The 10398-nt window shown below is 50.5% G+C and overlaps 3 protein-coding genes across 3 annotated transcripts; 1 reads left to right on the plus strand and 2 right to left on the minus strand.

Moving 5' to 3' along the window:
• Positions 1-1889: 1889 nt before the first annotated feature.
• On the plus strand, positions 1890-4613 carry FPOAC1_012073 (uncharacterized protein; the record flags this gene model as incomplete). Its single annotated transcript, XM_044856436.1, has 1 exon — positions 1890-4613. One exon carries the CDS (start codon positions 1890-1892, stop codon positions 4611-4613), a length of 2724 nt encoding a protein of 907 aa, XP_044703749.1.
• Positions 4614-5367: 754 nt separating this feature from the next.
• On the minus strand, positions 5368-6828 carry FPOAC1_012074 (uncharacterized protein; the record flags this gene model as incomplete). Its single annotated transcript, XM_044856437.1, has 2 exons — positions 5368-6345; positions 6403-6828. The coding sequence occupies 2 exons, from the start codon at positions 6826-6828 to the stop codon at positions 5368-5370; spliced, it is 1404 nt and encodes a 467-aa protein (XP_044703750.1).
• Positions 6829-7613: 785 nt separating this feature from the next.
• Positions 7614-10088, minus strand: FPOAC1_012075 (uncharacterized protein; the record flags this gene model as incomplete). Its single annotated transcript, XM_044856438.1, has 3 exons — positions 7614-8612; positions 8670-9854; positions 9924-10088. The coding sequence occupies 3 exons, from the start codon at positions 10086-10088 to the stop codon at positions 7614-7616; spliced, it is 2349 nt and encodes a 782-aa protein (XP_044703751.1).
• Positions 10089-10398: the final 310 nt, after the last annotated feature.

Here is a 10398-nt window from a genome sequence, read left to right on the forward strand (position 1 = left end):
TAATCACAGTCAAAAATGGCCCGGCGGACTTTAGAACAATTGACTGGTTCCCACGACTTGATGTCCCCCCCTGGGCTCTACCTCGGCGGCTCCAATTCGGCTTTGTGTCTATCCCCCGCCGCTCTGGCCTCTCGTTTCACCAGACGCGACGTGAATTGTGGCGTCCAGGTGTCAAATTTCAAGCACTCCGCCCAGCTCCACTGCGAGCCTAACCAATCAGAGCTCGTATAGCTAGAGCCAACCCAAACCAGCGTCAGCTGCCAACCGCTGCTCTGTTTTCTTTTGCTTTTTTGTTAGGTGGCTTTGAGCATGTCCAGGTTACGTGCCTGGTGGCATTCGTCATTCTACCTTTGAAAATCTGGTAAACCCCCCTCCCAATTCCTTCGCTCCCCATTCATACCGAATTGCTCGATTTCTAGTGTCAGTTCATCAGAGAGAGGTCGAGCAGACTCGCAAACTCGAAAGATATGGCTTTGCATTCTTTGTCTCATCCTTCAAAGTTGCATCTCTCGAGTCCCGGCTGCTTCACTCATGGACCCTTTCATTTATGAGCCGAGCCCCTGCCTGGCTGGTTGCTCACGCCAACAAAAACCCGCCCATACGCAATTTCCAACAGAAACCTTTCTCATCTCTGAGCTCTTCTTGGGGTTTCCCCCTCCGAGCCCTCTGGGACAATGTCATTCATTGTTAGTGCCTGAGGCTCAGAAAGCGTTGGCGTGTGTGCCCGGGTGCCCTGCTTGCTGCACTAAGACTTCTCCTTATCCACCACCAGTCAAGGTTTGGGTTAGCGCCATTTGTCCTTTTGTCCTTGTCTCGTCTCTTCTCTTCCATGTCTCTCTGTTTTGTCTTTTCTTTGGGGGGCCACTTCCACTTCAGTGTCCCTGACCCTCACTCATACACTGCTTACTTGTTGTTCATTTGGGACTTCCACCCAATCCAGCCCAGAAGTTCCAGCAGAATTTACCAAAACCGGCTCAGTGGCCCATTCAATTTGGCACAATCTGTTGTTATCATGTCTTCTCCCGGCTGCTGAGAATTGGGTGGGAGCCACCCCAGTGGATGAGAAGGGCGAGCGAAGTGCCGCTGATGAGTGTACTAAGCTACGGTACGTACCTTTCTCTTTTTTTACTTGTTCTCACTTCCAGGTGTCTCCCCCTCTTGGGTAGCCAACTGGAAATGGGACCCCCAGGCAGGTCCCAGGTCGGTACCGCAGTACCGCACTTGTCTTGAAGCGCACCCGGTCTTGTCGCTCCTCCCCATCCTCTTTCTTCCCATCACCCACCCTTCTTCGTGCAGTCCACGATCTTCAATCCGTACCTCACGTTATCTCTTCTCTGCTTCAAGCCCTCCTCGTGTACGGATTGTGTTTGAGTAGTCTCGAATCATATTTTCCCCACCTTCATCTTAACCCTTTCGCCTCTCAAACGCCAAACCTTGGTCTTCTCGACGCTCGACACCTCGACCTGCCTCGTCCCAACCCTGCCGTGACCGATCACAACGAGTTTTGCGAAAACACAAACCGACCGACAGTGTTCCTCACACGCCCTCGAACGACGTCTACGCTTCGTTTTCCGCCTCTAGTCTTCGACCTGACTAACGTCTCTGACTTGGTTCACCCTGTCGTCGCGCCTCCAACTTCCCACCCTTACTGTCGACGCCTCGGCCAGTCTCGAGTCTCTTGTCCTCACACTTGCGATTTTTGACTGTCGACGTACAAGACGACCTTTGCATCATTGCATGGGACTACCAACGGTCATTCTGGTTCGCGACTCTTCTGTACGGTCACCCCGACGCGCCCTCTGAACGGCGGCGTCATGCCCCAAAGACCGCGACTTTAGATAAGACACACACTCATCCCGGTGTTCTCTACATCATCTTCATTATAGAGTATGACCGAAAAACCGGCGTCGCTGTCTACGCAGTTCGCGGCTCCTAGTCAGATCGCTCCTGTTCCGCTGGGCGCAACACCCAGGGACGACGCTGCTCGACCAGCGGACGGAGCGGAAGAGGAACCATACACAATAAAGTGTATATGTAACTTTTCTGACGATGATGGAAATACCATTTATTGCGAGACGTGTGATACCTGGCAGCATATCGATTGTTTTTACCCCGACAATCGAGAAGAGGCAATCCGTGAGGACTTTGCTCATTCTTGTGCAGAATGCAAACCCCGACCTCTCGATCGTCAGAAGGCTATCGAGCGTACTCTTCGCCTCAAAAATGGAGCTGTAGGAGACGAGCGTACTGACAAAAGAACGAAGCGACCTCCCTCCAAAAACCACAAGAAGAGATCAAAGCCCGCCGATCTACCAACAAATGGCCACCTTAGCCCCCAAGAGAATGGAAAACATAACAATCCCGGCGACCAACACCCTCCACCCAAAAAGGCGAAACACCGCTCTTCACAATCCGTCAGCTCCCAAGCCCCCAAACGAAGCCCTTCTTACGGAAATGGCCGATCAAATACTGTCCATCCTCCAAGCCCTGCTACCACCCCACCAGACCTACCCGAAGATTTCCAAATTCACCAATACTCCCAAGGGTTTTACAACTTGTACAATGCAAGAGATGTCCCCGATTCACACAACAATGCCTTCGCTAGTCTCGCTATTCCCACGGCGTTATCTCGCTGGCTTCGCGACCCCAATACGATGAGGAGTGAAGTTGGCAGACACCATTCGGAGGTTTTTCAAAAATCACCCACCAACCTGGAAGCGAATAAACCCGAGCTTGAAGTCGGTGATACCACAAGAACACTGGATGACGGCAAGGCTCTCAGATGGAGATTCCTGAAATCCAGCACACCAATTGAAAAGGACGTGCCTCTAGTGGAACTGAATGGTGCAATCGGTTTCCAAAAAGACTACTGCGCCGACCCAGCAAATCTCTGGGCTGACCTCTCCTCTCCTCTCCCCTTTGTTTTCTTCCACCCTGTCCTTCCGTTATATATCGACACACGACAAGAAGGTTCTCTAGCTCGCTACGTACGCAGGAGTTGCAAACCCAATGCACAACTGGACACATATCTTTCGGATGAAAGCGAATACCACTTCTGGATTGTCAGCGACAGGCACATATCTGCCAACGAGCAAATCACCCTGCCCTGGGACTTTCGCTTGGAGAAGAGTGTGGATGCTCGCTGGCTTCATCTTCTTGGGTTGAGTGATGACGACTCCTCTAGCAACGCAGAGATGCCCGTGGATGACACAGAGTATATGGCGATATCGAATTGGATGAGCCGGATTCTCTCGGAATATGGCGGCTGTGCGTGCGACCTGGATAACAACTGTGCGTTCGCACGCTTCCATCGCCAGTATCTCTATGTGAAGCAGCAAGTGCGTGGCCCGACGAAGAAGAAACAAAGAAAGTCCAAAACACAGGCTATCTCGCCCACGAGTACAGGACAGACTATCACTAGCCGAGCCACGAGTGAAGGTCATGTCGACGAAGGTGCAGACAACGACAACAGATCACAGTCCGGCTCTCTTCGAAGCAAACCCCCGAGCCGTGATCTAACTCCTCTGAGACAGGGCTCTTTCGACCAGCTTGGTATCTTGACTGAGCCCACAGACCGGGACAAGCGGAAAGTTGCCATGGTAGAGGACACATTTCGTCGTATGGAGCAGCAACAGCCACCGAGAAAGAAGAAGCGTGTATCTGATGGTACATGTTCCACTTCCTCTAAGCCGAAGCACCGCAATGGCTCAGTGGCATCCCACGGTAATTACGTTGATGCTGGGACATGTAGAAGTCATTCTGGATCACCGACCAGCACTTCCCCGCACATTCTTCAGAGACCGTCGATGCCCACGCAGGCCCTTGCCGTCCCTTCTCGCGAATCATCAGCAACACCCAGAGGAGTATACTGCGATGCCGCGACACAAACCGACCCCGTCGAAGGTGCCTGGTTCAGCGAGCCTAGCCGGTCTCCACGACCGAAGAAACGCATTATTCCGCTTTCGAAGCGTTTGCTTAATAGCCGCCATAAAGTTAAAACTGACGAAGAGGATCAACGAAGACGATCCTCGGTTAGCCAAGCGTCCAATGACATTGCGATGGAAGTTGACTCGCCTATGGATCATGTTCCGGCGATCAAACGATCAGATTCCGAGCTACCACCTTTGTTTCCTGCGTCTGGAGATGTCTCGATGACGGATGCCTCGTCGCCAGCTACGACCCCTGTTCTAGGTTCAGCAGCGAGTGAGACGTTTGCAAAAACAAAAACTCCAGACTTAAGGGTCCAATTGCCTCCCGTACCGTCGTTCGATAGTACTGGACTGGGAATCCACAGTGTAACAACTCCCCAACCTGGGGCTGTCACACATTCGCCTCTTTCAAACCCTTTACCGAGTCCCTTCGCACCCCCAGCGGTTAACGGCATAGCTGCTCATCCCAGTCCAGTAAAGAAGAAACTCAGCCTCAGTGACTACACAAAAAGTCGGATGAACAAGACTGCTGGCAAGACTGCTGGCGGTCACGCTGTCCTCAAACCCTCCATCTCAAGCCCTGAGGACACAAAGGTTGACATAGTAATCGACTCACCCTCGATCGAGAAGCCCACAGAGAGCATGATCATGGCTCCTGTTGCCGCGACAAATGGCTCTTTATAATACTACGAAGTGTTTGTATGTTTAATGCTGCCACTGTTTCAAAGTTTTCTTTGTTTTATTTTTTTTTCGGGGATGACGGAATCAAAAGCCTGGAGTTCTTTCATTTCTACGCACTGGCTGGTACGTCAGATGATTACCCCGATGATTTGGCGTTTGGGGCGGTTATAGGACACTGGTAGCGGACACTGATTTTGCCGGGTCTGTCAGATTAACTCAGTGTCTGAATGTGGTTACGGCGCAGCAGGTTGGTGCCTATGGGCCAATGGAATTTCTCATGATGAGTAACTGTGAGAGAAAAAGGAGGACTGCCTTTGATTTCACTGGCAGGTTGATTGTCGCGATCTTCATGGCTCCAATGTCGAAGAGACTTGACAAAGCAAAGGAATATGTGGGAGAGAAACATCGAGCAAGGTCTTTCTGTAAAAGGAGAGCTCAGGTGGCTCGTTTTATGTAATTATAGGCGTTGCCCGTGCTTGCATGTACACATCAAAGTTATGTAGTGCTGCTTGAAATGATGGGAAATCCACCCCTTTGAAAGACGTATCATCTCTTAGTGCCACACTATTCATTCATACAGCAATCTATGAAGCTTTGTGAAAGTGATCCAGTTCAAATAAGCACGGAGGGGCACTTATGAAGTTTTTCCATTTATTAGTCTTGGTGTCCCATGAAATGTCTATCTAATAGGTTGAGTGAAGTTCTCCTCTTCCAATTTTACCCACGCCTGGTTCTATCAAAAGTCGATATCTGTTTATCACTGCGCAATAGTTCCCCAGTTGTCTTCCTTAAAGACCAGTAGTGCTAAACGGTGCCTCACAAACAGACCAAACAGACCAACAACAAGTTGGAGCGTAGTCACTTCGAGAGCTAACCGATCCTCACGGAGAGGCCCACGCCAAACGAGCCAGAGGTTCAGGATAGTGAAGTTACTCGTCTCGACGAACTGGCCGTTTTCGTCAACGGTCACCTTTACGAGTCGTAGCTGACCGAGGAGATGGAGCCCGCGTGCGACCAGTGGGTGCGGCTGTCGTTCAGCAGACCAAGGAGTCACAGAGGGCTCGAGAAGGCCACTCCGAGCGTTGAAGTGAGGAAGTCGGTGGCGCGGGCAAGGAATAAGACCGAAGACCTGAGGGCATGAGTAAAGAAAGTTGAATATTTGGGGAACGAGAAGGAGCCCAAGCGTCTTTGAGAAATGGCCGAGGATACCAACAACAGCAAAGACCATGCCTGAGAAGTAACAGTACGTGTCACCGACAAAGACCTTGGCGGGGTACCAGTTGTGGCAGAGCAAGGCGCATGAGACGCCGATCCACGGCAAAAGAAAGTAGAGAGAGAATAAGTGAGAATCAGTCGCAGGGTGCGGGTAGGGTGTGAAGAGGTACAGGCAATCGTTGAATGCGAGAAGGATGGCGACGACGACGCACTGTGAAACTTCAATACCGTTGATGCCAGCAAGCATGTTGATGCTTTGCGGGCAGAACATGGCCACGCATGCCATGTAAACATAGTAGAGTGCGCCCAGGTCAAAGAGCTCACCAAAATAAGGTTGGAGCTGGAGAGGCAGAACGATGGATGTGACGTCGAAGTCGACAAAGTAGACGACCAGAAGGGGGATCGAGGCAATACCAGGAATCCACCACTTGTGTCGCCAACGGATGTCAAAGAGATCATCACCAATGCCCAAAAAGGCAATTGTCTGAAGAGAGATGATGGCGCTCAGAAATGAGGCAAGCTGTAGGGGTTAGTGTACTATTTAGAAGAAAAAAAAATTGCTTGAGTTGATGCGCACCTTGTTATGAGGAAACTTGTGCAGAAAACGCCCCTGGCTGACCTGCTCAAGCTCAACCACGACATCACGATTTCCGCCACCACTAGTAGCCGCGACAATATCCTTGTAGAAGGGGAATGGAATGAAGACAATTATGCTGAGAAGATAGACAGCTGCACACACAGCGCCCATACATTCTGGAATCTCAGTGCGCTGCAGCTTGCTCATGTCGCGACCACGGAAGCCGGCACGCATAAAGGTAGGGCCTAGCCAGCGGATCATGGCGAAGCATAGCGAGAAGCCAAGAAAGGAGAGAGCCAGTGATGCAATGAGAGGTTCGCCATCGCCGTGGAGGGTGTTTGCGAGAACAGCGCAGGATGCGCCCGAGATGGTTGAGAGAGTGAGAATCTCGGGACGAGAGAGTGACGTTGTCGCTGTGACAGTCATGATGAAGATATGAGAGTTGTTGTTGTTGCGTTAAGGAAGAGGAAATCGAGTGAAGGAAGGGCGCATCATGAGTGATTTGATTGCATGAATTATGAGCAGGCAAATCGTTGCATTGACTGTTGCGAGATGAGGTTTTTGGTGACACGTTGTTGCACTGCGGGACGCAGAGAGAGACGTGGGCGGCCGGGATGTGGAGTGAATGAATGAGCGATGGCCCTGAGCTGGGATACGCGGAAACACGTGCAACAAGATCTATCTACTTTCCGACCGGAGATGAGATTAACTTTTTATTTATTATACCTTTAATCTAATCTACAAGGTAAAGAAGGTTTTTGACCATAACCTGTAGACATGCAAAATACCCGGGCAATGAATGATACTCAAGATACCTCACCTCCTTAGTAGACTAAGACAGATAGATGCCTCACAGTAGAGACGTCTAGGCATCACTCATTAAACATCAAAATACCAAGACTTCAACACACGCCATTAACTCGTCCAGTTTATTCGCTTTTGAGGGTATATCGCTACCATTTCCAACTCCGGATTGTGTGTGTGTGCAAGCAAGTGAACCTAAACATGGAATCAGAGCGGAGAGTTTGTGCTTGCCAGCCAGAATGATACCATCAGTCGAGTTTCCAGGTCAATCCTAATATCCCAAAAGCGCCATTGTTCCAAATCGTAAAAGTTATCCCATGCAGTTGTTCTATCTATCAGTCATTTTAACTTGGCTTTTCCTGGCAGCCAATGTTGGGGTATCTCTTGTAAATACTCGTGGTCGTCTTTCAAATTTCCTTGACAAAACCCACCTCAACCAGATTATCTGGGTTAATGTTAAGGTTGGCGAGCTTGGTTCGCGAATTCTCGCGGACCCATAAGAATGCTTCCAGCGCTATTCGGCGGAAAAACTTTGTGAATCCCATCTTTTCCGCCTCTTGTACCCTCATGGTCTGCTTGCCCATCAGGTAGACAGTCTGCGCTTCCTCCGCGGCCCGAAGCGCTTCTAGCTCACCCCGAAACTCTGGTGGCATGTCATTCTCGTCGGGCGGGAATGGACCTCTGGTAATAAAAGTCATCAACTCGTTAACAATGATTGGTGCCAGGTTGGGTGTAAGAATATCGTCCATGTAGCCATGTCTAAGTACGATCCGGTAACAAGAAGGGATTTTGGTTGTGACTCGAGCAATGACGAAGCGCTGGTCGGATGGCACTGTAGGCTGCGATAGCGAACGCATATGGAAGAAAACAATAACCTGCGGTCGCGTCTGAAACTTCCGTATGAACTGTGTAAAGACTTTGGGGATATGATCGCCGGTGCCTCCAACTTTGTCAAAAAAGATTCCGAGACCTGGAGCAGTCATCACTTGCCCACCTCCAAACTCTGGTGAAAGCCTGAATCGTATCGACCGCATCGAGCCATCGCCAGACATGCCTCTAGCAATCGAGTTGTTGCGTGAAGTGCTCCGAGATGATAGCACGAATTCCGAAGGGTCGACCATATCCCTCTGCTCTGCCTCCCATTGTTGCTCTTTGCCCCATCGCCAAAGCATGAAGAACGTACTAAGGATGAAGGACAAAACCAGCGCAAACCAACCACCGTCGGGAACCTTATTCAGTGCTGCACTCAGATATACACCATCGAGTAGTATAAATACGAGGAATCCTAGTAACACGACGAAAGATTGTATTCGCCAGACAACAAGCGCCACCAAGCTTACCATGCAGGTCGTGATGAAGGTGACAATTATCACACACACTCCATAAGCGTGTCCTAAGCTTGTTGTCTACCAGATTCCAAGTCAGCTAAGACGTCTTTGACGAGATATGGGACAATAACTTACGTTGTTGTAAACAGCCGTCACTACCACAGTCCCAATCATCAACAACCAGTTCGCAAGCGGCATGTAGATTTGGTCGTGAAATCGACGGCTGGTGTGGACTGTTTTTATATGAGGAAAGTAACTTAGTCTCATGAGCTGCGAGATGAGTTGGAACGAACAAACTATCAAAGCTTGACTAGCGACAACGGCCGCAAGAACGGCAATGATGATGCTGAAGTACAATGTGCTTTCAGGGACGGTGCGGAAAAAGGGGTTCGTGTATGCCAGTCCGGTCTTGTCCTGTGAGATGAAAGCTGCTTGTCCGCAATATGTCATGAGCAAGCACGGGAAGGCCAAAAATAACCAGGATAGCTGAATAGCTCGCTTTCCAAAAGCACCCAAGTCTGCGAAAAGTGACTCGACACCAGTAAACGCAAGTAGCAACCCGCCGAGTGACTTCCAGCCGTGAGTTTCGTTCCGTATCAGATACGTAAAGGCGTAGTGTGGACTGAAGGCCTTGAGCACGGTGTGGTCGTAAAGAACGAGATTGTATATGCTGATGGACAAGTTGTAGAGAAGCCAGACCACAACGACGGGAGCAAAAGAGGTGCCGATTTTAGAAGTGCCAAAGAACTGCAGTCCGAAGAGCGCGACAAGGATTGCGCAAGAGGTTCCCACAATGGCAGGTCTACCAAGGTCAGGTCGGATAACTTGGATTCCTTGGACGGCACCCAGCACAGACTGAGCGGGTGTCAGGATGCTGTCGGCGACAACCATGGAAACTCCCAATACACCAACAATCTTGAGGACGCTCTGGGCAGCCCGACTTCTTTCCAAAAAGTCGCGGGCTATTCTTCCAGCCGGCGCCAAGTCGGCGCCTGTTTCGCGGTCTAGGCGCACGACGATTCTCTCTGGGCCATTAGGATCTGTACGTGCAATGTTGGCGTATCGGGAAAGTAGCGAGTATAGGGCAAAGGTGCCTCCCTGTCCGTCGTCGTCGGCTGATAGTACGATAAAGCAATATTTAACCGTCACTATGAGCGTGAGGGACCATATAATTATTGAAAGGGCGCCCACGAGGTCGTGCCATGACGGCTGTTCGGTGAATGTCGAACTGAAAACATAGAGAGGGCTAGTGCCGATGTCGCCATAGACGACACCGGTGCTTTGCCAGGCGAGCCATAATAACACAACGCCTCTGTACGTCTTTATGTAGTAAATAAGTCAGAGTTTTGATTCGTAATGCCGCATTTTGCTATGCTGTCGGTGGCCTACCTGTTTGTTCTCGCGACATAAATCCTCATGTTCGATGCGCTGTGCCTTTTCCTGGTCGTGCAAGTCGCGGGCTTCAGGATCGATGGGGGCTGCGTCTTCGCTTTCCTCAGCAGCCGCATTGACCCAGGCTTCTATTCTCTGGTTGCGGGCATTGTAAGAGATCATTTCGATCGTGAGTCGACAAGGTCACTTGGTGACGCTAGGTCCGATTCCAAAAGGAAGGGACCATGACTTGGGGCATGGGCTTATATATTCTGACCCTCCAGACTGACTAGAGCCGGACTAGGATGGAGCAGGATGACGAGCCTAACCGAAAGACTACACACACTACGACTCCGAACCATGCCTGTCAACGCCGACCCGACCTGGGTGAAACTGGCTTGTCGGTCCACTCGGTCAACAGCCACAATTCTAGTCTGCTCGTTGACCTTTTCCACCTTGACTGCCAAGAAGTTTCGGTGCCATGGCCAAAGTG

The sequence above is a fragment of the Fusarium poae genome, chromosome 4 (genome assembly GCF_019609905.1).
Source record: "Fusarium poae strain DAOMC 252244 chromosome 4, whole genome shotgun sequence".
In the NCBI taxonomy this organism is placed as follows: Eukaryota; Fungi; Ascomycota; class Sordariomycetes; order Hypocreales; family Nectriaceae; genus Fusarium; species Fusarium poae.